A 27,876-nucleotide genomic window follows, 5' to 3' on the forward strand; every position below is an offset into this window, starting at 1 on the left:
TGTCGTTAAGACACTTTTTTTTCCAACTACCAATAATGTGTGCACACTTCCAACCTGTCATGTCTCCAGCAGTGTGTGACAGGTTTAAGGGCTGATTTACGAGCACACACTCACTGATCATCATCTGAAAAGCTCAACATCTCTCTATTTATGCTCTCAACAAATAACTAATGTGAGCCAACTAGGATTTGTCCCCAGGTTCATTGTAAACTCTGACTTATCCATGTGACTGTTAAGAAGCAGAAACATAACTTGTTTCTTCGTGTGCAACATGTTAGTCTGGAGGTTTAAACTGGTGTCCTCTCACAGAGTTGGTGATTCAAACTAAACTTTCATCTCTGTCAGAGAAAACTGATCTGAGTTCAGCCTGTTTACTTACAGCACAGCTACACTCACAGATAACTGAGCCTCCTACCTGCCTGTCAAACACCATCAACCCACAAACCTTCTCCAGTCCGGACTGAGTGGAGTCCTGCGGGGTGAAGCTGTGAAGGCTGCGAGCGGAGCTAGCTGCTAACAGCCACCGCTGCAACTAACAAACTCCACAAATCCATTCAGCAGCTCCACCATCCACAGTCAGACACACACGGCTGATTATTTACTGCTGAGTTACAGCTCACAACTCGCACCAACCCAAACATCCTGGTGCAGACTATTTACTGGAGTTTACCAGCCTGTGGCTCATCAGGCATCTGAAGATCATTACAAGCACGGCCGCTCTTGGCTCTGATCTCTGTGGCTCTCGTCAGTGAAAATGAAACATAGATTTCATTTTAGTTTTTTATTATCAAGATCTATTTTCAGCTCGTCATCGTCTTGGTTTCGTCGTGGAAAAAATGGTTCTTAACGCAAAATTTTCATCATAGTTTTTTATCAACAAAATTAACACTGCTTTTCTCTCAAAAAGCTGTAAGTAAAACACAGTCAAAGTAAAACTAAAATAATGTTTAACCCAACAGATGAAGCTGTGTTTCTGTTTGTCGCTGCTCTTCAGCTTTATCACCATGTAACTGATTTTTTTTAGGTGATTCAAAACCCAGCGATACTTGTTCTTCTAACACGGTGAATTATTTCCTCAGATATCCAAGTCTTCCCTCCTGAAGTCAACGGTGGTGATGCAGGTTTTTGACTTCAACAGATTCTCCAAACACAACATCATCGGTGAGCTCAGGGTGCAGCTCTGCAACGTCGACTGGAACCACGTCATCGAGGAGTGGCAGGACCTCGCCGAGCCCGCCAAGTTTGAGGTTTTCTTTGCCGTTGTTCAGTTTGTCACTCTCACGATGCAAATTACAGCGGCTGGAGTAGTCCCTCATATGTCTGTGCTTTCTGGGATTTGGGCCGTCTCCAATGACCTGCATCGCTGCAACACTGACAGAGATCCCACCACATCTGGAACTTGAATGATCTTGTTCCCATGAATTAAGAAAGTCGTGGTGACAGAGTGGTGTCTTGTTTTGACGTATTACGTCTTTGTGGCCACACATTCTTTAATTTTTTCCCCACAAATGTCACCTGAAGTATTCTGTTGGAGACAGAGTCACTTTTTAAACATTTAAATACATCTGTGGAAATATGTTTATGATTTTCAATGACTTCCAACACCAAAAAAGCACCACAGAAGAAGAGTCCCTTGATTTTCATTGAATTGTTTGATGATTTTTGCTGTAAAGATTTCTTTGTGCTGCAGGAAGAAAACCTGGGAGAGATCTGCCTCTCTCTGCGCTACGTTCCCACCGCCGCCAAACTGACTGTGGTGATCCTGGAGGCCAAAAACCTGAAGAGCATGGACACCATCGGAACTTCAGGTCAGACTGAAATAAGATCTCACATCAGAATCATCCAGTTCTCCACAAGAGTCTCTAACGGTTCGGTTAGGGTTATCGTCCATCAACAGAGGGAGCACAAAGCTTCATCCAGACTCAGCAGGACTAATAAATTATTATAGCTGCAATACACAATAATTCAACACATGAATGGGTGTGAAAAGAACCAATGAAACAACAGGACTGACGTGTGTTTATCCCCGTTTAGACTTCTGTCCTAACTGCTTACTGGAAGAGTCTGTTTGAGACTTTTAGTCATTCTGTTAAGAAATCAAGTATTAAATCAGGTCAAATATAAGTGTTATCAATATGAGCGACGCATGCTGTGGTACTGAATTCGACCTCTTCCTGTCTAGCTGTAGTACAGCAGTAGACAGCCGTCACATAGTGATGGCCAAACGGTAGAGTTTTTTTAAACAGGAGTTGTGCAGATTTGCAGGAAAACCCAATCAGTCACTCATATATCTGTTAAAAATGCCATTCAACAAGCTCGCCCCACACACACACACACACACACACACACACACACACACACACACGAGCTATCACACATGCAAAGACACAAGCAGACAACACGGAGCTCGTCATGTGATTTAAACAGAGCAGGCAGCAGAATCACTTGCTGACCGGTGCAGAGAGGTGTCAACAGGCAGGCGACTGCTGATGGCCGTCAGCGTGAGATTTAACAAATCGTGGCGCTTCAGTGTGAATCTGATTAAATATTTCCCCACCTTAGCCAGAGCCTGCAGGTGGATGTTGGGGTGGAGGTGGGGCTGAAAGAGCAGGCAGCAGTTCTGGTGCAGGGCAGCAGCGGTCACAAGGCAAAGACAGGGCTGGGAAGAGTTTGCAGCTTAAATAGACCGCCACATTGGGAGGGCGTGTTTTGTAGATGACGTGGAGTGACGTATGACGTGTGTGTATGAATCAGCGCAGCTCGAGTTGACTGCCTGGACTAGCTCGCAGGCATCGCTCCATTTCTGGCAGGCTTTCATCAGAACCAGAAAAAGGACAACAAACACAAAAATAAACTCAAAAATCAGATAGTTTTTAAATATTTTTTGAGAGGACACAAGAGGACACTGGAGCCCACCTACAATGCATCAGTGACTATGTTTGCAACATAGACTATACCAATAATGAATGTAGCTTCAGTGACATCACCCATTGGTTTGTGATTTGTGAAGACTCGAGTCGGGCTTTTTGGCTGCCGCCATCTTGGTGTTTTAAAGCCAGGCCCAGAAGTGACCCTTTTTGGGCGAGAGGGTGGAGCTTGTGAGGAGCGAGGGGTGGATCTGACTCACAGACTGTAGCAACACCTCACAGACGGTCTGTCACTCAAAGCAGCCACGCCCTTAATTCTGCCTAACTTTAAGCCTTAATAAAATGTAAACGGGTGAGCCATATAAAAATTCAGCCCCTGTACAGGTGTCATGACTGTTGAAATTACCGGTTGTGTGTACCAGGCTGAAAACATGTTTATTTCTGCTGTAAATCCGGGCATTTTTACATTTTGACTCACTCTTGGAGTCAGCCTCAAGTGGCCATTAGAGGAACTGCAGATGTGCATTGGCTCCATTTTTCAGCCTTGGAGGTTGCTGCTTGGTTTACATGCACAAAATATTCTGGTTATTCTGAATAATAATGGAATATTAGTGTGCATGTAAACTTAGTCAAATAAGGGAGACACAGCTCACAGAGGTGATACAGGACGTAGGCTGCAACAACAGGATGGAGGTATGTTATGCTTTGTTAGTGCACTCGCATCACTGCAAAGCGAGAACTAACTGGATCAAATATAATAAAAATACAAACCTTGGTTCGGATGTTCAGGTGTGAAAAGATCCTCAGTGTTGGTCTGAGCTGTCGGTGTGACTAAATGTGACATTAACAGTCCTCTATAGTTGAAAGTTAAAGTAGACAACAACATTGTTAGTGTGTGAGCAGAGGTCCTCACTGACTGTAGCCAAAACAGGTAACTAATCACCAACCACCACTGGTTACTGTTAATTCATTAATTATTTATTAATTATTCTTCATCATGATGTTTTAAATCATTTTTTAATGTGATCCAGGGAAAAATCAATCAAACTGGTGTTGGGTTGTTTTGATAAGATGTGTAAATGAAATGATAATCTTTATAAATCATATTTTTTTTATTGTGCAATTCCAGGAAAATGAATCAAGCTGATGTTGATTTGTTGCTTTTAAAGAATCTGTTTTTGCAAATAAACTCATAAATTTCTGCTGTGGGTCATAATAATAATAATGATAATAAACAATGTGTGGTTGGAGGTCTGACAGGTGAAATCAGTCATTACCTCCATCAGCGGGACTTTTTGTTTTTTAATTGGGTTTCTGAGAAACATGTCAGTAAACAGATTTCAGTTAAAGGTCCAGTCTGTAGGATTTAGGGGGATATTCTGGCTGAAATATAATATAATATAAGTATGTTTTCTTTAGTGTACAGTCACCTGAAAATAAGGCTGCTTTCACACCTGCCCTGTTTGGTTCAGTTCAGTCAAACTCAAGTTCATTTGCCCCCTCAGTGCGGTTCGTTTGTGCAGGTGTGAACACAGCAATCACACTCAGGTGTGAACACAGCAAAACAACCGGACTGAGACCTTCTTGAAGAGGTGGTCTCAGTCCGGTTCCAAAGGAACTCTGGTGCGGTTGGTTTGTGGTGAGAAGGTGTTGCGACCTGGATGTGAAGCAACTGCAGTCACATGACACATTGTTTGGGTTAAACATGAGCATGTTACAGTCCTGGAGGATTATTAATGTGCACCTCCTCCTGTACTGCCTTAATATGCACATTCAGCACATCCAATGCATCAAAACATTGTTTTCTAGTTGGAGCCGCGTTTGCCTCGTTTTCAAACTGTATGCTTTGACTAAAATGAACAATGACAGCAATATAGTCCACGATGAGCAGCGCTAAAATCAACCTGCGTAGTTGTCCCTCCATTGTGACATTAGAAAGTGTCACATTTATCTTGCAAGTGTACTCTTCTTCAACGTTTGCTTTACTTCCTGGATTTTTCCCACATGGAAATTCTGACCAATCAAGAGCAGCTTTCTCACACAAGGCATTTGATCTGGTCCTCTTGTAAATGCTGCCGTGAGAACACCAACCAACTCTAGGCAATTATACAACTTTGGAACAACATGAGTCCCTGATTCAGACCAGAGGAGACCACTCTAGGAATTGTTGTGTTTTCGTTACCTTAGAACGAGCTGTTTATATCTACATAAAGAGCAGGTCCTTGTCTACGTAGATCGCCATGTTGTTTCTACAGTAGCCCAGAATGGACAAACCAAACACTGGCTCTAGACGGGGACATTTATGTTTGAAAGACAACAAAAACACTGATGTTTTTAAACCTGAAACTGATTCATTCAGTGCTTTTACTGGTTTAAATCATCTAGTCCGTTTGTTTTGGAGAGGAAGAGACCTCTGTGGATGATTCGGCTCCTGAAGAAAGAACACTGAAGGAATTTTAACCAGGAGAAGTTTCAGCTGGTTGCAATCTGCAGTCCTCACTGCCAGAATCCACTAAATCCCGCTAAATCTGACACACTGGACCTTTAAATGCAGAAGAAAGACCAAAGAATATATTTTTGGTGTAAATCCAAAAATATTTAAAACTTTTCTTAACCTTTAATTTGTATTTTCTGTTTTCTGTAGTTTCAGACACTTTAACTCCTGAGAGAAGTAAAGCAATATTTCATCTTTTGAACAAATTATACTTCATCTTTGTCGTTTTGATGCACAAGTTTAATGTGCGCTTGGTGTCTGTAGATCCCTACGTGAAGGTGCAGCTGGCTCTGGACAAGAGGAAGTGGAGGAAAAGGAAGACGTCTACTAAAAAGAAGACGCTGAACCCGTATTATAACGAGTCCTTCACCTTCGACGTGACATTTGAACAAATCCAGGTGAGTGTCACCAGATAAAAATCACAACCTGACAGATCTGAGATTTAATCATATTTATTTTAAACTCAAATATTCAATATCTCAGTAATTTGATTTATAAAACAAAATCTGAGGGTGGAACAAGCTACAGAAACAGTTACAATCAGGATTTATTCAATAAGAAACAAAGATATGCACCAAATGGAACATTTGAACTCTTTCACAATAAAAGCCACAGCGTGTTTCACCAGTTGAATGCTTTTAATGTGAAGCAGCAGCAGCAGCAGGATGTGTTATTGTATGTCATTGTGTATGTTATTCAGTTTCATTTTGAGTGACGTTAATGGAAACCAGAGGAGGGATATGTAAATGTTTAACACATCCTCATGCAACAGTTCACATGATAGAACAAATTAGCCCTCCATGAATGCATCATCACGTCACACAGCCTGCTTAACTTAAAGTTACATACAGTCGGTCTCATTCATGAAACATGAGCAGAAGGAATTAGTGTGTAAACTCTTCGCTGTTTCAGCATCCATTAATATTCGTTAATAAGATATTGCACATAAACTTGTCATTAATAGAAATTACAGCTTTATTTCATATTGTGTTCTGTCATGTTCACAGATGCCTCTGAAACACTTGAGTCGAACATGACAAGAGATTAGAAACATGACGCATTTAGTTAAGTTAGTCGGCATTTAGCAGATTTCAGCTTCAGATAAGCGTTCTTAAAAATGTGAATGAGTTATTCAAATTGATTTAAAACTACAGTACAGTAGTGTTTACGCACCATAGCACCAAACTGCATGTCATTTTTGTTTAGTTTACACACGCAACATGGGAGACGTAGACATTATTTCAAACTGAGTTTTGGTTTAAATAGACACGTGGACGTGGGAAAGCAATTGGCAGAGTTTGAGGGAGACGGTGTGGTTTCACGCCAGACTTACTTGTTGTTAAACTTAACGATGGGTTGTTGCCTACATTAGTCTGCCTGTACGAACATGTTTCGATAGTGGTTAAGCTTCACAGCAGTGGCAAACAATGCTGAGACTCAGGGCAAACTGACAGAGATGATGTAAGCAATGCGCTTGTCTGCAGCAGAGAGCTGTGAGTGGGCGGAGCCTCCTGTGCCTGCTGTGTTTTTTTGCATCTAGTTTCACATGGAGGCATTTTCATTGGTTCTTACAACAGAAGACATAACACCTGTTACCTCCTTCCAGGCCTTTGATTTACCTGTCCCTGTCACATTACTACTAACAGAAGAAAATAAAATGTTCATTTCAAACCCACTTTACCTAAAATAACTTCAAACTCAGCGTCGGACAAGTTTTTCTTTCTCTCTCTCGTTGTTTGCTCCATGTTTGCAGGTCAACAGGATGCACCTGTCCATAGTAATTATCACCTCCATATATGACGGTCTCTGGCTATTCATAGGTAGGATGTATTATATGCTAATTGCTGGCTCGCAGGAGCACGCTGTGAATTTACAATAGATTGGCGTTCATGAACATACACACGGCCCTACGATCATATCCAAGTTTCCCCTGGCATTCATGAATCCGGAGTAGGTTTTTAGTACCAAGGTTTTTTATGTGCAAATCTGCTCTACTGAATGAGACCCATTAGGTTTAGACCAGTAATGTTAACCCGTTCATCACCCCACCCTGCGTCCTTACATGGACTTTTGCGCTTTATACCACTTTCTTCTTTACTTCTGTTAGTGCATTGGTCACATGATCTCATCCATCCCGATTACATGAGTTTTATGCACATTTTTGGTTCATGATTATGTGGATCATGAAATCTGGCGCATCACTTTTGTAGGTATACGTACGAAAAAAAGCCTGAAATATTCTGAAACCTGCAAACAAACAAACAAACAAACAAGCCACACACAAACCCAGTATGCTCCTTTAATGCTGCAGTTTTAAGTTTATTAATCTAAATGAGACTAAGGCGACTCCTGCTGTCGTCCACAGAGGGTCAACCTGGTGATCTCCTTGTGGGACCACGACGCCATATCCCGAAACGACGCCATGGGGAAAATCTTCCTAGGCTGCGACGCCTCGGGGAACCAGCTGAGGCACTGGGCCGACATGTTGTCCAACCCGCGGCGGCCGGTCGCTCAGTGGCACAGCCTGCTGTCGGCCGAGCAGGTGAACTCCACCCTGTCCCTGAAGAAGAAAATCCCCCTGCAGCACAAACTGCCCAAACTGCACTAGTTGTTTACACCAGCATGATGTCGTCCAACATCAAAACGTTTCAAATGCATCGAGCAGATTCACTGTGTATAAATCATTTCTCAGCTGCTCTTCTTAAATCTGATTACTTTATATTTTTTCATTTAAGATTAACAATTATATATTGCTATTAAATTTAAGTTATAAATCATATTGACATTTCAAACCCAAGCACTTTGGTCTTAACTGTATCGTAACTAAACTCTTAAACTTATGATAATATTCTTAAGTTTTCTGTGTTATGTATTAAACATGTAATCACATCTGTGTGATGACGATCGACTCCACTTATTTCAAATGTTTACACAGTCAGGTCATTGAAAACCTTCTGGAAGGATATTTATTTGAAGTAACGATTGTTTGTGTTGAATTTTCTTGAATATTTACTAAAAACACACATTATATAACTTTTTTATACTAAAGATTTTCTAGCTTTCAGCCTTGAAAAAAAAACAACAATTTATTATTAAATCAAATACCCTCAAGTTGAAGTTTATTACTCATTCCCACTTAGAAAAATGACTAAAATGAAAAATGTACTCAGGATTAAGCAGGATTTATATTTCTGCATCAAATTCAACGCTGTAGCCTGACGTGCACCTCCCCAGAAATGTAACTACACGCTGTGACGCAGACCTCCTGTCTGTCTCTGTGAGCTGAAACCATTTCCCTCATTGGAAACAAAGCTTTGATTTACTTTAATTTCACAGATAAGAAACAATAAATTGTGAAGACAATAAAGCCTCCACAAAAATAGCATTTTAAGTCTTGTGTGTGATTTATCCTGGCTTCATATGAGCAGAGGAAATCTCTGCTAGCTGCTAGGCTAATCTATACAATGTAAAACGCCATAGACTTGTGCTAATAATGTTAGCATGTCATATTTGTTTTGAAAACATGTTTAGTATCAGACAGTTGTTTTGTCAGTGAATGTTGTGAGTTGTGATGGAGCTGAATTTTGTGCCGTTACTTTGTTACATGTTGCTGTTGTTCCTGGTTTTATATGAGAAGAGGAAATCTCCGTTCGTCACTAGGCTAATTTATACAATGTAAAATGCCATAGACTTGTGCTAATAATGTTAGCATGTTGTATTTGTGGGGAAAATGTGTCCAGATAAAGACAAGTGTTTTGTCTGGTTTGGCTTTACAATCATAAGGGAAGGGAACACAGCCTCCTGGGTGAAAGTCGTGGTTGTTGGACTCTTCCACCCCTCCCGTCTGCCCTATTCGGACTTTTGCCACTTAACTTTTGCTGTCCTGCTGCGTTTCCCCCTGTCGCCATCAGGCTGGCATGAAAGACGGCTTTTTTCATCGCTGCCTGACCCCAGAAGTCACTGGCCAACTGCTGGTATTCGATGACTTTAGAGTGAGACCAGGTTGGCACTGGAAGCTCCTACTGGCTCAAGTGAGGTGTCAATCAAAAGGCTTGCCTTTGGCCTCCATTTTGAGGTCCTAGTCAGTCAGTTGTTTACATGCAGTGCAAAGACATTATGGATAATATGCAAAGAAATATAAATGTTTGAAACAAAGCAACAGCAGTTGGAGGACATCTCTGGATGTAACAATGGGTTTGGACTAAATATTTCGCTGGACAGATCATCTGGAGCTGTGTAAGCTGTGATGTGCTCTGGAAAATATGGATCTGTGGATCATGATAACGCTTCATAAGTCAGTTATATAGCTGTTGTTTTTTTGACAGAAGTGTTTACTGAGGCTTCTGTGGTGGGTCTGTCCTGAAATGGAAGCATTAACGGCTGTGAGGAGCGTATCTTTCAAACAATATGTCACATGAGTAAACCACTTAAACAACAACAAATGCAGCAGTTTTTTACAAATCATTATCATCAAGGGCCCACGGACAGGCTGTCAAATAGCTACTGACATACAGGATATACAGCCTGAAACATCAGCAGCAGTATAATGACACATACACATTAATGCAGCAGGAATATTAATCCAAAACCATCAGATAGAATAAAACACTGACAACATGAAATATTTAACTGCAACAAACACACTTCGAAGTACTTTAAGTACATTTTACTTACAATACTTTTACGTAGGATTTGAATGCAGGACTTTTACTTGTAGTGGAGTATTTTCACAGTGTGGTATTATACTTCTCTGATACTTGTTCCACCTCTGCTTTTTGTGAAGGAGCTGTGAAGTCTGTGGTCGACAGAACATTTTTATCAGCTCTGCACAAGATGCTGTGTTAAAAGAAATATTTTGGCCTCTTGAGCGATACTAAAGTGCCCTCATGTGGACGGAGCAAAGAGGTGGATGAGTTCACTCGTCATGGTTTGTAATGTTCAGCCTGAGGTGTTGTTGTGACCGTGGTGCAGACAGTGGTGGAAGAAGTATTCACATCCTTTACACTGGTAAAAGTATAAAGTCCACTCTGTAAAAATACGTCCTGCATTAATCTACTGATTGTTTGGTCTGTAAAAACATAGTGAAAATAGTGAGAAATGTTGGTCACAGTGACACCTTCACAATATTTGTTTGTGTAACCTCAACATTATCACTCCTACATCACAGTAAATCTCATTATTCAAAGGCAGATCTTCACATCTGTGCTCTGCGTTCGTCTCTCCCCAGATAGATGAAGGTTTTAAATTAAGACCGGAGACCAATCAAGCTGAGTTCAGCAGGTGTGTCTTCCTGCTGCTTCAGGCCACCAGAGATCAGATTCATTAAACGCTCCCTGAGCTCAGGAGCAAACTGAGGGCTTTGATTTTTATTGTCTGCACCTGATGCTGACATCTGAGCTCACATTACCTGGAGCAGGAAGCAACGGTGTTAACAGGAGACACACCCGAACGCTTCACACTTGTATATTTGACTTCTGTCTCACACCCTGTGGATGCAGGCAGAATACTTTACATTCTCTGAAATGAGAAATTAGAAATATATCTGACATATATCTGTCTTTTTGTGTATTTAACTTATTTATCTTTATTTTTTGCAGTGTACTGATCATTGCTCTTTCTTTGAGTCCTGCGATGCTCCTGTTTCCTCAGGCAGGTGTTTGTCAGCATCAGAGGGGGATTTAAAGGGCCAGCGAAGGTCCAACAGATTCAGCAGTGATGAGACGAGGAGCTCAAGGAGTCCCTTTGAAATGCAAATGTTCCACCCACCTATTCTTTAATGTTCTAATACAACACTTCACCCTGTTTCTCAAGGTTTCCTTATACCTGTATGTTACACAGTACTGGAGGCTGTGGTTTAAGGAGGATCAGGTGAGACTCAGTTGATTCTTTAACCACCAAAATCTAAACAGTTTCAGTCCAATTTGAGTGCAAGTGAATGTTTAGGCCAAATTTGAAAAACTTCCCTCAAAGTGTTCATGAAAACAGATCAGAGGTCACACTGATCTTTGGCCACCAAAATCTAATCAGTTCATTGTTGGGTCCAAGTGAAGAAGTAACCCTTTGCTAAGTCAGATTTCCTTCATTTCCAGGCTGGTTTTGTGGATGTGGAGCTAAATGTTGTGTCTGCGGCACATCCTGTATTAATGACACTCGTTACCTGGAGAGGTTGGAAAAAGATTTAGGTTTCTTCCCTGTTCCAAAACCAAAATCAGACCCTGAAAAGTGTAGGGTTAGCTAACGTTAGCTAGCTACTGAAGATATAGAGTGTGCCAGTAAACCTGGAACTCCGTTAGCGCTTTTAGCACTTCCGGTTCTCTCGTCTAAAAGTCAAAACGTTTTTTGAATGGGATTTTGGTGAAATGCCTCAAATAAGGTCTGTGGTTAACAGAAGGTTAAGCAAGTTTCAGGTTTTGTTCTACGACATAAAACACGTCAGTAAATACTCTATTTGTGAATTTTGAAGCTTTTACGTGTCGTAAAAAAGGCGGTTGCTAACAAGTTGCTCAATATGACTACAAACCCTGTCGGGACATTAAACGTCATCACCCCCGAACAGGTGAGAGTTCTGGCAGTCCGCCATTACAGCTTCTTATTTAGCTTCAACAGTCCGATTTCCCCATTATACAATGTTTTTAAAACAAAGCAGCCGAAATCAGTTGAAAGCTTAGTGGCGGTGACGTCAAGAGTCATGCGACCGTGGAGTAGTCATGTAGTCCGTTAAAGCCTAACGTTAGCTTTTTACTTCTGGCGATCGCAGTTAAGCTTCAAACGCAGTATGAAAGGTGTTCATGTGTGAAGATTATCTCGCTGAACAAAACCTGTAAGTATCATAAACTTGTGTTAGCCACAGAGCTTATTTTCTGACATAATCCAAAACGCAATGCAAACATCACATTCACTTTCTCTTCCGGGAACCAGCGCGATGCTAAACTTCCGGGTTTTGACGTCAGCCCTGGCACACTCTATAGCCTACTGAATGTATACACATGCTGCTCTTGCTTTGTACTGATTCTAACAGTGAAACAAAGAGCGACCCTGCTGTACAGGAACCAGTGAAGGGAAGCAGGGACACTTTGCTCAGATTCAACCAGCTGTGTGTCATCACAGTGTGTGCAGATGCAGAGGTCAAACACCGCTCATCTGCACACACTGTGATGCCACACAGCTGGTTCAGGATCAGCAAAGTTTCCCTTTATATTCATTGTGTTGTGTGGCGATCAGCAGTGATGTGGTGGTTCACTTTCACACTGTGATCTGTAGTCTATAGTTCGGCTTTAGCTTCTAACTATCTTTGTCTTTTTAACCTGTTGTTGCTGCTGAGTCAGTTTGACATCCTGGATACATCCTTCTGTCTGCTTCTCTCTGACATCACTGCTTCCTTTTTACAAAAATGTGATTCTTCAGGGAGTGCAGTTAGTGACGGTGTCGGCTCCATGCTTACTCTGACAGCCTGTTGGACCATCACAAAGGGGCGGGGCTTAGTGAAGGGTCAGTTCCCTCAAGGTGTTCACGAGCTATCACTTTCAGGAGAATGGGACACATAATGCCTCCAGCCACGGCTATCGCTGGCATGGAGGCATAAAAACTCTTAAACATGGAAGTAATCCACTAAAAGCCCCCTTAACTTAATTTGTCCTATTGGTGATCAGAACAATTTGCACCTTTATTTTAATCCTTAATTTATTATCACCTTACACCACCTTAAAAGTACCTTAACTGCATCATTTTTAATGGATACATTTTTGGAATTTTAAGGTAAAACATTAAGGTACTTGGTTTCATAGTGAGGGAGGTGAATGGAAACCAAAAGGCCTGGGGGGACGGATGATGTACACATTTTGGTCAGCTAAAAGTAATGTATTAATAAGTATTAATAATAATTTGTGGTAAATCTTATTTTAAAAATCACCATCATGGTCCTTTAATTGTGCTGTTTGGTTTGTCTCAAGGGAGACTGAATGTAAATGAGATTAAAACTAAGAACACATAATGAAAATAAAATAATCTGAGGTAATAATCTGTTATAATAACCGTGTGGGAGCCGAGTGTGTCCTGATCAGGCAGACGTGGCCTTCACTGTCCGTCTTATCTCCTGTGAATTTCCCTGCCTGGTTATTGACAAAGGCAGCTAGATACACTCACACTTCATTATGGAGAGCAGTGACATCAGCAGGTCGGTGGGTTACCAGGATACCTGGAGAGAGGCCCCGGCCATCCAATTAAACACAAGAAGAAGAAGAAGAAGAGGAAAAAACAGGCTCCAGATCAGCTCCCAGATAATTGTTGATTTCAGAGCGAGCTGCTGCTTCAGTCTCTCTGCTGACACACTGGGAAACAGCCGGACGACCACAACACACGCACACGCACAGGGTGAGTGCATTAAAGACTCTGATGGTGTGAATATTGTTCATGTTTTACAGCTTTCTTAACATGAATGTGTGATTTATTATCAGTCAAATGATTCTTTGAGTCAAATGAGTCTTTGTTTAACCAGGAAGCTCAAACACAATCTGAAACTGTTCTGCTGATTTAAAGCAAAACTAATTTTAAAGGGGAAAAGGAAAATAAGAAATAATGCAGGATTTATTTGGTTTAAATGAATGTTCTGAACTGACGGTCATTATTGTAAAGATTTAAGTGCTTATAATTCTAGTGCCAGGACCCCCAGTACTATTATTATTTTTATTATTTATTACTATTGTATTTATTTAGTCCCAGTTGAACGGCCAGTCTCTTTTACTAGCCTGGTGTGGCTACACATTTGGACAAATAAACACCTGTCTCTATTAGAAGCCTGGTCTGGTTGTAAAGCAGTTTTTTTTATAGGAGTTCTTTGGATGTATAAAACTGGGTTGTTGGCCGCCTCAAATTACATGTCCATTACTCGATTACCCTGTAAATTATTCATATTCATTTAGTCCGTCAGAGTCCTCAGATCAAAAGAATCAAAAGGGTTTTTCATAAAAATTAATCCAAGTTGTGAGAATTGTTTTAACAGGATAAAGTGGTGTTGTGTCGGTGTGCCATAACCCTTAAATGCTGTAACTCAGTCTCTGTCAGAGCGAGATCAAATGAATGATTCGTAATTGTTATTTTATCAGAAGCCTAATTTCTAAACAAGTAATATTCATACTGGTTTAAATAAACAATTTGATTGTATTTCATTGGGAATTAAAGGCCTGTCCCAAATATAGGCCTGTTGATTTCAGTGATATCAGCAAAATTTAGGGTAAGCACATACAAACAGCTTGGCTAACAAACAATGGCAATAAATAATACACAATAAGAGAATACAGTATGTGCATGACGGCTTTTGTCTTTTCATTTTTCTTACGCTAATGCTCGCCACATACGCTCCACTCAACAGATGATCCCAAACCATATAAAGATTAAAGAACAGTTTGATTTAACAGATATTTTACAGAGGAGCTCAGGGGATGTTTTATCTATGTTTACTCTCTGTTGCTGCTCTGCATGTCTGAATGTAATGTAATCTTCACTGCGTGTTGGTGCTTCATTGCTAGTTGTTGCGTTATTGTATTGTACTGATGCTCTGCTGTTGCTTGTTGCTTTGCATGGCTTCTGTTCTACCGTGACAATATCTAATTGCTGTAGTTAATGCTGTCTTTGTCCTGTGAATTTTATCCTTGAATTGTTTCAAAACATCTTGCCAAAGGACTGCAGTTGAAAATTAGCCAGCTGGCTAACACTGGCTAACACTGGCACATTTACAGAACTGTTGATTAATGTGTGTTCTACTTATGAATAGGATTTTAAAAAATGAATCTTATCGATTGAACCCAAGGTGATATGTAAACTCATCTTCATTGGTCGACTACAAACATGACGTATCATGTGAAACATGGAAGTAGCTACATGCCCATTAGCCCACAGCGTCATTAACAGGCGGCTCGCTCAGTGTGTGACGTGCACTTGGAGATAAAATATAGGCCTATATTAATGAAGGTTCATTAGTACGGTTTGTATTTCTCTGTAATGTAGCACAGTGTTAACAATGTTACTGATACTATTCTTTCTCACACCTTCAACTCAAACCACCAAAATATATCAGTTAATAATGATATTTCATTACCTAAAATATATTAATATGATTGAGAAGATATTTGAGTTTTGTGTTTTTCCCCAAATGTATTTAATTAATGTGTAAACAGACCTGTTCCGGCGGTCCACACTCCACACCGGTTGGTGGCGGTAATGCGCCATAACGTTGTTTGCCCACCGCCAATAAACACCAACGAAGAAGAAGCAGCAGCAGACCCGCATTGGAGTCCGCGCGGCAGGGGGTCGTGCTCGCGCTCACGGTGGTGATGGAGCTGTTTGGTAGCCGGCCAGTTAGCCACCGGAGCCCCGCATAAACTGTCACAATTGCGGTGTTTGTCCCCGACGTTAGCCGGTAATGTGTAGCGGCTTGACGGATCCCGAGATGCGGCGGTAGTCGGTGTTTGCGCGCAGAGAGCCGCGGGACCCGCAGAGGAGCAGCGGACAGCGGCCAGGGATGCTAACCAGCTGCGGTTAGTTAACGTTAGCTCGCTAACATTTATTTTAACGGATAACCACTTCAGTCGTCATGTTAGCTCCGTCCTCCGGTGTGGATGCTGTTGTTCGCCGCTGCATTACTTCCCCCCTCGGGGCAGAAACAACCGACGGTTAGCGCCTCCACCAGCCCCACAACATGACTCACACTCAGTGAGCTAGCGGGGCTGGTTGGCTGAGTTAGCCTGCCCGTTAGCGGCTAACTGATGCTAGCAGCAGTGTCAGTCCCCGCCGCGAGCTGCTGAAGTGATGTCTGTCCGATGGAGCTGAAGTGTTGCTCGGCTTGCCAAAGATGACGGGCCGCCTGAGCCGGGTTTTTGTGCCTCTGTCAGCAGGAGGCGGAACATGGAAGCCGAGGAAGAGTGGAACAAAGACCTGAGTGCGCACAAACTGCTGGATAAAAAGGTGCTCTGCAAGCAGAATGGGAGGATCGGTAAGACTGGTGCTTTTTCATGTCCTCTCCAAACTGTTAATGTTAAATACTCTCCGTGCACGCTTACTGCAAGGTGACCTCTGTGTTCACAGGTATAGTGAGAACTCTTCACAGCCTGTTGAAAACCCAGAACACTCTACAGATTCAGTCCATCACCCGCTCAGAATGTGCAGGTAGGTGACATCTGACATGGAGTTAAACAGTTTAATATTTTGTGCTGAGTGAACATGTTATTACATTTAGTGGGGAGACTTCAGACATAAAGCAAGTTAATGCAGCATTTACAGGAGCAGCATGTCAACTTTTTTTTGTCCCAGTTTGTGTCCCTCATGTGCTTCATTCAAATCACAGCTGAGCATGAGATTTGCTGAAAGGGACATGCCTAGCAATCTTTTACAAATGGTACTTTAAATACATCCCAGGTTGTTATAAAGGGATGTTCAAGACTCTTCTAACGTTCCTTTCCCTAGGACGGAGCCCTTGAGTTAAGACTTTTACTGTCTACGTACAGTTTATGGGGTAAAGTAAGAGGTTTCATACAATCCAGTGTTCTTTTTATATTATATTCTGTATAATAACACAACAGAGAGTAATGTCATACAGTAGAGATGCACAATAATATCGGCAAGTCATCGGTATCAGCCAATATTTGCTTTAAGATTAAATGTCAGAATCGGCCAAAATGCTTTTTCTTATTTTACACAATAATTAAATATTACATACACTGAACAGTATTCTATTTCATGTCTCCATCTGCTGGTGGGCCGTCATGAAAAGAGTATGTATGTTTAATATGATGTTAATTCCACTACAGCAGAGACTTGATGATCACTAAAATTAGGTGGGGAAAAAGTAGACGTATCGATATTGGTTATCATTCAAATGAGTTGTTTCATATCAGTGTATCGGATATTGGTAAAAAAAAATAAAAAAATAAAAAATACAACATTGTGCATCCTGAATATAGTTATACTCTATAGCATAACTACAGCTGGGCAATAGATCAATATTGTATCGATATCTTGGTTTGAGTTTGGATACCGTCTCAGAGTTTGGGTATCGTAATATCATAAGCATTGTCTTGTCCCGGTTTTAAAGGCTGCATTGAAGTAAAGTGATGTAATTTTTCATTTTTTGCCGTCACCCACATACTTGGTATATCCACATTACTTTGGCTCCCCCAGTAGTCGTTAGTCAAACAGAAAGGTCATTAGAAGTTAAGATTTCATTGGTCGCTTAGTTGCAGGGAAAAAAACAACAAACGTGAAACTCTATCAGGAGCTGCACCTTGTCAAAATAAATCCAAACCTATATAACTGGACCATGTGTGGCTTTACTTTGAAAGGACAGACACAGGAAGTGTCCACGCTCAGCAGTCAGACAGGAGTCAGGTTAATCTCCAGGGCTGGTACCTGCGGTTATTCCACAGGCTAGTTAATAACATGTCGGGCAGGAAATCCAAAGTGTGGGATCATTTTGAGAAGGTGAAGGACGAACCCAAGGTGATATGTAAACTCATCTTCATTGGTCGACTACAAACATGACGTATCATGTGAAACATGGAAGTAGCTACATACCCATTAGCCCACAGCGTCATTAACAGGCGGCTCGCTCAGTGTGTGACGTGCACTTGGAGATAAAATATAGGCCTATATTAATGAAGGTTCATTAGTACGGTTTGTATTTCTCTGTAATGTAGCACAGTGTTAACAATGTTACTGATAGAATGTTACGGAGACTAGGATAATTAATAGTTGGGGGCAGCGCTACACATTACTGATGATTATTTATCAAAAATCTCATAGTGTAAATATGTTGTGAAAGCACCAATAGTCGACCCTGTCATGTCGTTGCAATATTGATTTTAAGGTATTTGGTCAAAAGTATTGTGAGATTTGACTTCCTCCACACTGCCCAGTCCTAAGCTCTTTTAAACAGATCCTTGTGATGTGCTGAACCTAATTTTCTATTGTTGGTGATGATGTTATAGTGAGATGATGTGGCTGGCTTTGACTGCAGTGAGTTTTGTTGTGGTTGTATTTGTTGACAGTTGCCACACATACAAAGGGACTTTCCAAAAAGATAATAAGTGGAAATTAACTGATGAAGATTTAATTATGGTTCACACTGAACAAACTGAGAAAGGACACACACTGTTTCCAGCTACGGCTTAACCAGACTTACAAAGACATTTTTTAGGTCTAAAATGTGTCGCTAATGTTACGTAAACATTTTTAGCTATTGTTTCTGAATTTACAACAAGAATATTTTAGGGCAGGTCCAGTGAGAGTCATCACTGAACTTTTTCTCCAAATAAGCTGGGGTCAAATGTTGTATTAAACTTAAAAAGATCACAGCTGATCAGCCCTCACAGGTTTATCCACCAAGGACAGATTACTCTGTCTCCTAGCTGTTGATCTCAGACCTGTCCTCCTGTGTGACCCAGGCTCCTGTCCAAATCTGATGATGAGTAGGAGCGAGCACGTCGATGTGAGGCCCGTCCCCGTGGCCCTCACCCCCCAGCTCCCCCCCAGAGCTCACCGGCCCCTCTGCATGTCGATCTCCTCCGACAGCAGCGGACGCTTCAAAGCTCTGGAGACGCAGGAGTGGAAGAACAACCTCAAAGCTCAGGTACGTCCAAACACACCTGCCGCTGAGTCCGTGCTCTGTCCTTAGCAGGACGAAACTGAGCAAAACACATCACTGTTAAAAGAAATGAAATGACAGATAATAATAAACTCCACAGAAAGGATTAAAACACTCACACATGTTGTGCTTAACGTTTACTCAGAAGCTGCCAGTGTTACAACCCAATAGGAGACTAGGGGTAAGGGAAGCAGCATAAAACCAGACAAGAAAGGTAGAATGAATAAGGCAAGCTGCCGTTTATTCATTCAGTGCAATAAAATGGCAATACGGGCTACGTTTTGCTAGAAAAGCATCACACAACAAGAAAACAAAACACAAGCTGTTCAACACAACCTAGAAACCGGACCTGAGGAGAGGAGCCTCAGCGGTGAATTACATCTACAGCAAAACAAACACTGGGAAGGGCTGCGGGTGACGGCAAATCATAAAACTATTAAAAGAAAACTCTGACCTGTCACCAAAAGCACCCCAGCTAACTAACTTTAGCGGAAGGCCACCCAGATAAACAAAACAAAAACATCTCTACCTGTCTGCTCTATGACTTACCTGACAAACAAAACACACTCTGACCGGCACCCATAAGTCTAGTGAGTTAAACAGGAAAAATCTACATGTGTGAGTAAAAGGAATGTGGCTAGGCTAAGAAGCTAGGTCCTAATGCCCTCAGATTTCCCAGATAGTCACAGTAGCCACAACAGAATACAGAAATGGAGCGAGGCGGACTGCTCAGATTAAATCACAGCCGCCATTGCCGTTGACTCCGAGCAGCTTTTAAAGGTTCAGACGAGGGGCCGGCAAAGCGGTGATTGGCTGGAACTGATGACAGCAGCGAGGGGGCTGGCCGACCTGCAAGCGGGGGAACACTGAACAGCAGCAGAGGAGGGCGGGCTGGAGGAGTGGTTAGCCGGGGACTCCCTCCAGAAAAGCAGACAGTTAGACACACACATAACTGATTGACACTCTTGAACCAACAGAGCGCAGCGCATGAGACGTTGGTTGTGGTTGTACATGCGCGCAAAGAATACGAGGGGGTTATGGTTGGTGTAAACGACGATGGGGAGACTACAAGACCCAAGATACACCTCGAAATGCTGGAGTGACCATAGTAAGCCGAGCGTCTCCTTTTCTATGGTCAAATAACGAAGCTGGTGGGCGTTAAATTTGCGCGAGAAATAGCTGACAGGATGCTCGACACCTGCCGCATCCTCCTGCAACAACACCGCACCGGCACCGACTGCAGTAGCGTCAACCTCTAACTTAAACGGAAGTGCTCATCGTAGCCGAGTCCAATCCAGATGAGGGAGATGGTTTACGCATGCGTCCTTCCTCTGTTCAAGGTGCGCGTTTGCCAAATTCCCAAATGCTGGTTGAGTTTCCACAACATCTCACTCATCTGGAGCCTGAGCAGCAGCACGGTATTACCGGCTTAGTGGCGGAGTTCCCGTGCCTCTTTGGTGACGTCCCCACTCGCACCACTGTGTTAGAGCATGATATTGACGTAAAAGACGCAAAACCCATTAAGCAGCATCCGTACCGCGCTAACCAGCTAAAACGCGAATTAATGAAAAAAGAAACTCAGTATCTGTTACAGCATGGTTTAGCCATCGCCAGCTACAGTTCAGTATCGTATCGGTGCCACTGAACTGCGGTCCAGGGTTTACACTGCAAGGGATGATTTTGCACTACTCACAGGGTTGTCCAAAATGCAAATTATTGCCTTTTTATTTTAATATTGTTTGAATTACTATTTTGGGAGGCGTTATGGGAGAGTTAGTATGGAAGGGGTCATATGACTACAGCTACAGTCGTTATGTCTTCAGGGGAGGTCGGCTGATGTTAATAGTACATGCTGTGGTAATTTATTTTAATGGTATTGAAGCACATAACTCAATGTATGTGAGATGTCTCAGCCCTGTGCATGGCATAATTACTTTGGAGCTCACACCATGCTCTTTAAAGTGGAATGGAAATCGGTGCCATATTTAAATTCATAGCTTTGGTTCTTGAACTGGTTACGTTCACAATTACTGGAATCTTGATGTTATCCAGTGAACCAGTCTGTGTTTCCACCAGTTTTGAGTGGAACCATTGTGATCAAAGATGTGTCGTCAACAGAGCACGTTGCACAACTTTTGTTCTGTTAATACAGATGTTTGTTTCTACCCTAGAAAACAAGCACAGAACTATTAATGAGACCACTGCATGCTCTTTGACGATTTCTCACTTGACTCCTCCATCCTCTCTTGTCAACCTGTAGAGTATGACATGCCCACTGATGTCGTCACGGTTCCGACTTCAGGTCAAGGAAAACTTGTGATTTTTTTTGGTTCCAGCTGAGATCCAACTTTTCTGGTTCTGAATCAATATAGTTTTGGTCAAAATGCTCTACACTGTTCAAACTTAGGTGCAGGAACAACAGCAGAACCAGTTCCATGTTGGGGTTTCTGTGGTTCACATGTCAGGTGTGTGTGCGTGTGTTTGTTTGTTGCAGATGGAGCAGGCCCACAGCGCAGGAGCTGCCAGCAGCACAGGATCTCTGGAGCGAGCGTCTCTGTTCTGCGCCTCAGCTTCCACCACAGCATCCAGCTCTGGCCTGTCCAGCCCAGTGGAGATCCTCAACAAGAGCAAATCCTCCAGCCGCTTCTCTCTCTTCTCTCCTCCCTGGAACAGCAGCTCTGAGTCCGACTCCAACCCTCCGTCCCGCTCCGGCTCCAAGAAGCTCCGCAACTACAGCAGGAGAGCCGCCACGGGGCCGGCCGGCGCCAGAGGCCCGGATACGCCTGAGCCCAAACCCAGCGGCCCTGAACACTTCCAGTACTCTGAACCTGTTATCTCCAAGGTGACGGACTACATCTATGTTGGCAATCTCAATGCGGCGTACAACGGGCGCACCCTGTGCCGCAACAACATTGACAGCATCATAGACATGAGCAGTGTGCCAGGAGAACCGGGCCCCAGCCTCAACCTCATTCCATGCACCTGCTCCCGCGGCACCCGCCACAGCTGGTCCCGCCTCAAGGTGGACATCGGAGACGTGCCGGACGCTCTAGGTGACGGCCCGGCCTTGAAGCAGCGCTGCTTCGAGGACATCAACGAGTGCATCGATGCCTCCACAGAGAAGAGGAAGCGCGTCCTGGTCCATTGTCGAGACGGTTTCTCTCTGGCGCCGACATGCATCATCCAATACCTGATGGTAAAACAGAACATGAGGCTGATCGCTGCCTACGAGCTACTGAGAGCCAAGTACCCAGTCAACATCAGGGAGTGCCACCAAAACGTGCTGGTGAGCCTGGAGAGGGCGCTGCGGCCTGGAGGCAACGTCGACCCCGAGTGCTTCAAACAGGCCATCTCTCGCAAAGTGGCGTGGACCTGACTCTCAACGTGCTCGGCTGCTGTCCAAGACTCTCTTTATTTCTCCACCCTCCCATGGTATTAGATATTTTCCTACAGACGACCCAGAGCAGCTGTACTTTCCCCTGTAGACTGGTCAACTGGATATTATTGTCCCCACTTGAGTTCAGTGGTTGTAAAAGTTATGAATTTGATGTATTTCCTCTTCAAACCTGTAAATGTGACCCGGCTGTGACCCCCCCCCCCCCGAACAGGAGACGCAATAGACTTCACTGTAACATACACAGCTTCTTGGTATAACGATGTAATAGTGTTGGCCGTATAATTGATATAGTCCTGCTTCAGTTCTGTGCCATGCCGTCGTGGTGGTGTTTTATATCAGGGGAATTTCTTAATGGGAGATCTCAGGAGATTATTGATGTCATTCCAGTACAGGGTGGGAAATTACTCATTAGATTAGTCTGTGACTCCGTTCACACCTGGCATGAAAATGCATCTTGGTAAGGTGTATGTGAAGTACAGACAGGGATGCAGGAGAGAAACGTAACTCCAAACCACAGATAATCAGTTGGAAGGTAGAAAAGTACTGAGAGCTGAAAACACAGGGACTTTTAAAAACACCTTTCTGTCCCGTCTCCTGCAACGACAGACATGAGCTGAGTCTTGCAACACACGCTTGTTTCAGGGAGAGAAGGGGGATTGTCTGCGGTCAGTGAAACGCCACTGTTATCCAACTGGAGGCAGTCAGGTGTGCTTTGGGCCCTCCTCTATTGATGGTCCATCTCAGGCCCAGCTTGGCATGTTAAAACCGACTGATAGGCGCTACAGTGAAAGCTTTGGCTCACTAGGAAGTCGATGGAGCAGCTGTAGAGCTCCATGGCCGGCTCCTGTCTGAAGTAGAACCCGGCAGCTCTGTTGAGCGCCGCTGCTGGCCTCAGAGCTCCTTTACAGAGCCAGGGTTGTGTATGAACCCACGCACACACTGAACAAACAGCTAGCGTACCATAAGAAGATAATCACTGAATATGACAAATAGTGTGTTGTATTGGATTAGAATCGCTGACTCCACCTTTAAGAAAACTGCTCATCACTATGATACAGGGTGTTCGTCCTGTTGCCCAACACTAATAACTTAAGTTGAGATGCTAAATAATTTGTACAGGGACTTTAAAAGGGACCCTGTGGACTTTTCTTTAAATACAGGTGTGACAGTGTCGCCATGCGCAAACAAAACAGGGACCTGTTCATCAATACATTGCTCAATAACACTACTAGTAGTCAAAAACACCACAGAGTACCTTTTAAGTTTGTACTTTATATACATATGAAATACTGCTTAAGTGAGTTATCAAATTGCCTAACCTTCCTCTCTGGCTTTATTGCTGCTTAGTCTGAATTCTGTTTTAAATGGCTTTACTTACCTCACAGATTAATTGAAATGAAAATGAAACACAAGCCGTCACCAGAGATGCATTTTAGACATATTTCGGATGCCAGGTGTGAACTGCATCAGTTTTGACACAATCTGACAACGGAGCAAGTAACTGGCCACCATTTATTTTGTTTTTGCTTCCTAGAAATCTTCTTTGCTGGTAAAATGGTTGTTTGGATGTACTAGCCGTTGCAGTCGATGGGTTTAAAAAAAAATTGTTTTCCTGTTAAAGCTGCAACTCTGAAGATTGGAGGACGTACATATGATTTGTCTCCATTGGATCTATCACCACTGACTGGATTACATGACTGATTAATCTGCTTCTATCGCAAGAGGGAACTTTGCACATGGACACACGTCTAAAATCTGACCTGCTTCTATTCTTTGACTTTTTCACACCATTCTTTTTCTTTTGTGTGTGTGTGTGTGTGTGTGTGTGTGTGTGTGTGTGTTTTCCGAGGTCATACTTGATGGAAGGTGAACGGCCCAACCTGTCCTCTGTGAGGAAGACTGTAGCCCCATTTTCAGCCACAGTTTGTTTGGTTTATTCTCTACGGTGGTGCTCAGACTGTGGCTTTGTGAATTTGAACTTCAGTGTATGCAGTGAAGCTGGGTGACGTGCATCTCTGTGGATTATCAGTATTGTCGTATCGGTGCCACTGAACTGCGATCCAGGGTTTACACTGCAAGGGATGATTTTGCACTACTCACAGGGTTGTCCAGAATGCAAATTATTGCCTTTTTATTTTAATATTGTTTGAATTATTATTTTGGGAGTATAGCTGATGACATTTCACATAGGAGGGAGATGTTTACATGCTCATAAGAATAACTGGATAAAGGTAACAGTTTAATTAAAGTGTTCATGGTTCACACTATCTAATATCCCTGATCAACCAAGTTTACTTTCTTTTCCATTTGTTGTCCTGCCACTGAAACAATACAAGTTTCAGTCTGATCATTATCTATTTTTATTATCTTCTACTTTTTTTAATACAAAAATGTTTTTGCACAACTACTGTTTGATCACACGTTATCCATACCACAACTTCACCATAGAAAATATGTTATGGTATTTGATTAAGTCAGTCAGAATAGCCAGTGCTAACTGTGGTTAAGATTACTGATTATTTTCTTAATGAATTGATCAATGGTTTAGTCTAGAAAATGATGAAACAGTGAAAAATGACCTACCCAGTTTCATGAGACATCTTCAAAAGTCCTAAAACCCAAAATATTCATATTACAGTGATGCAAAGAATAAAATCAGCAAATCCTCACATTAGAGAGGGTTTATTTCTGCTTTTAAATAACTTAAAAGATTGGTTATGAAAAATGTTAGTTTTTTGTTTATCAGCTAATTAGTGAATCAGCTAATAGTTTCAGCATTAGTGCCAACATTCGGTAAATGGCAGGTTTTCACACTTAGTGCTACATACAGTTCGGTAAGTACTTTGAAAACCAGAGGATTAATATTAACAAGATCATCTGAAAACAGTTGGTTGAAGATGTGAGGTGAGTTGAGACAAAGGTCAACATGATTATAGATATAAAGATCATAGCGTTCCCACTCTCTTTCCCCATAGATAGAGGGTAAACCCCTTTTTAAATGAGAACTTGCTGCAGAGTCTGAAGAATACTGTTTGGATGGCAGTGAGTGAACAAACGGGGATAATGACAAATACTAAAAAGGTGTGTTTTTGAACTTGTGGAAATCGCCAATAGCCGCCACAGATTAGCTCCATGAGCCTGTGCTCTGATTTAATAGAGGTTGTAGGAGAGCTTGATTTTATGCACCACACTCCTTTCAAATGCTATTATGGCTTCATTATGCACATATAATTGCATAGAGGTGATGATTAGAAATGCAATTTTAATATTTTGGAACGTGCAGCCCTGAAAAGCCTGAAACTTTGTCCAACTTCTGCTGTTTTTTTTAGACGGGGGGGCCAACAAAATCCAAATGTGAAGCAATCAGATGTTTCAGGTCAGCCATTTTACATTTAATGTTTAGCTACAGGTTAGGGTTAGCTAATGTTTTGGTTTAGTAGATAAAAGTTTGGTTCTGGTTAGCTAACGCAGTAACTGAGTAGCTGAAAGTGTGTTTCTGTCTAGCTAATGGTTTAATTAAGCAGCTTAAAGTTTGGTTCTGTTTAGCTAACGGTCCAATTGAGCAGCTGAATTTTTTTTAGCTAACGGGTTAATTATGCTGCTAAAAGTGTGGTTCTTTCTAGATAATGGTATAGTTAAGCAGCTGTGAGTTTGGTTATGGTCATCTTACGGTTTAATTAAACAGATAACAACCAGCTCAAAGCAAGTTCAGGTCCAGAAAGAGCTAAAAGTTCAATCAAGTTGCTAAAGGTTTGGTTCTGTCTGGCTAACGTGTAATTAAGCAGCTAAAAGTATGGTTCTGGCTAGCTAACGGTTTAGTCAAATAGCTACAAGTGCGGTTCTGTTTAGGTAACATTTTAAATGAGCGGCCAAAAGTGGGTCCATGTCATTGGTTCGACATCCCATTAGTCCGACTGTCCGCGGTGCTGAACGGCTCGCAGCGGGCGTATGGTGCGCCGCGACCAGCTTGAAGCAGAGCAGGCTCACGGCTTATGCGTTTGTCACTTTCTTTTTCATTTTAACCCACACCATGATCTTTTCCTGACCCTAACCAAGTGGTTTTTGTGCCTAAACCTAACCAGACCTTAACCACAGGGCATCATGATGAGTTCGGAACAGACTTCGGAACAATGAGTTTAATATGGTCGGAACAATGGGCTGTCGAACCAATGGGCAGTTCCCCCAAAAGTTTGGTTCTGGCTAGCTAACGGTTTAATTAAGCAGCTAAAAGTTTGGTTCTTGCTAGCCAACGGTTTAATTAAGCAGCTGAAAGTTTGGTTCTGGCTAGCTAACGGTTTAATTAAGCAGCTAAAAGTTTGGTTCTGTTTAGCTAACGGTTTAATTAAACAGCCAAATTTTGGTTCTAGTTAGCTAACTCTACAATGATGCAACTACAGATCAGGTTTGGGTTAGTCAGCTAACATTTTTGTCCTGTTTATTCAATCAAAACCCCCTCCCTTGTACAAAACATTGTCATGATCAGAATGTTGGAGCCGATCATCTTAGCTAAAGGTATTTTTTAGTGTAAAACTTGAACAAGATATATATTAGCCCACTGTTGGATTTTTGTCTTGAACCATTTTAGTTCAGTACATTTCACTATGGAACAACTTTGTATCAGAACATTATTACTGTAAGACAAAACCTTCCAACTCTACAAACACTGAAACTATGTCTTGAAAGGATAAACGGCATTACTACAGGGTTTTTTAAATTTTCTTCTTTCCATTTTTCTTTTTCTTTTTTGTCTTTCGGTTCATGGGCAGCCTTGGTGAGTATCAGTTGTACAGGACGTTTCAAACATTTGTGACACAAACCCTGCGCAGCACAGTGAAGTTGTCATGTGAGCGGTTTGGTAGGAGTGGAAGCTAAGAGTATGGTGCCTTCATTTGGAGTCGTCTTGTGACCATATGGTGACATTTGCACACTTTGTAGGACTTTAACTTCTCTCAATATGTAAAATGTAAAATGTTGAATATTTTTTTGATGTTTTATTTTGAGGGGAAAAAAAAGAACATGACATTTGTGTGATGTGGTCTTTGCTGTAATATATTTGCTAGTCATACAGTACCGGTGTTTTACTAATGCAGGTGGTGATGAGACCCAAAATTGATGTGTTTCTCCACATGTTCATACGGGACAGTGCAGTAGACAGCCAGTGTGAGCATATCTTTGGTTTATCCATGCTCTAACTCAAAGTTATCATATCAAACTGAATAGGTTATCTAACTCGTTCTCTCAGGTGATTTCTCAGTGGCCCAGAATGTTCTCAATGAATATGATATTCAGAAATGTGAAGCGATGTATTTCTCATGTCATGTTTCTTAAGTCAGATATAATTTGTACTGTTGAATTATTAAAGAAGAGGATGTACTTAACAGCTGTTCTGGTGATGACTTAGCAAATGAACCGTGTGGTACAAAGGAGTAAAACTACGAGGCAGGTGATGTTTGCACAGACAAAGTAAATCCTCACAGATCTTTAG

The 27,876-nt window shown here is 42.1% G+C and overlaps 2 protein-coding genes across 8 annotated transcripts in view; both read left to right on the forward strand.

The window, feature by feature from the left end:
• syt8 (synaptotagmin VIII) overlaps nucleotides 1-27,876 on the forward strand; it is a 44,231-nt gene that overhangs the window by 9,792 nt on the left and 6,563 nt on the right. Inside the window, exons 6-10 of one of the 5 annotated variants that reach the window (XM_049573378.1) lie at nucleotides 1,080-1,247; nucleotides 1,691-1,808; nucleotides 5,512-5,538; nucleotides 5,626-5,759; nucleotides 7,727-8,820. In XM_049573378.1, the coding sequence (XP_049429335.1) occupies nucleotides 1,080-1,247; nucleotides 1,691-1,808; nucleotides 5,512-5,538; nucleotides 5,626-5,759; nucleotides 7,727-7,969 (690 nt within the window). In that variant the 3' untranslated portion in view covers nucleotides 7,970-8,820. Of the gene's footprint in view, nucleotides 1-1,079; nucleotides 1,248-1,690; nucleotides 4,416-5,511; nucleotides 5,760-7,726; nucleotides 8,828-27,876 lie in introns of those variants that run through there. The other 4 variants (XM_049573376.1, XM_049573379.1, XM_049573377.1 and 1 more) reach the window with 4 other exon arrangements.
• Nucleotides 15,179-27,769, forward strand: LOC125886965 (dual specificity protein phosphatase MPK-4). Of its 3 annotated transcripts, XM_049573381.1 has the most exons (4): nucleotides 15,621-16,348; nucleotides 16,441-16,521; nucleotides 18,795-18,979; nucleotides 21,489-27,769. In XM_049573381.1, the coding sequence occupies exons 1-4, from the start codon at nucleotides 16,261-16,263 to the stop codon at nucleotides 22,368-22,370; spliced, it is 1,236 nt and encodes a 411-aa protein (XP_049429338.1). In that variant the 5' UTR covers nucleotides 15,621-16,260; the 3' UTR covers nucleotides 22,371-27,769. The 3 variants fall into 3 exon arrangements, with proteins under 3 accessions (XP_049429339.1, XP_049429338.1, XP_049429340.1); XM_049573382.1 differs by lacking the exons at nucleotides 15,621-16,348; nucleotides 16,441-16,521 and adding an exon at nucleotides 15,179-15,340; XM_049573383.1 differs by lacking the exons at nucleotides 15,621-16,348; nucleotides 16,441-16,521 and adding an exon at nucleotides 17,986-18,024.

Source organism: Epinephelus fuscoguttatus, linkage group LG4, assembly GCF_011397635.1.
Source record: "Epinephelus fuscoguttatus linkage group LG4, E.fuscoguttatus.final_Chr_v1".
Lineage (NCBI taxonomy): Eukaryota > Metazoa > Chordata > Actinopteri > Perciformes > Serranidae > Epinephelus > Epinephelus fuscoguttatus.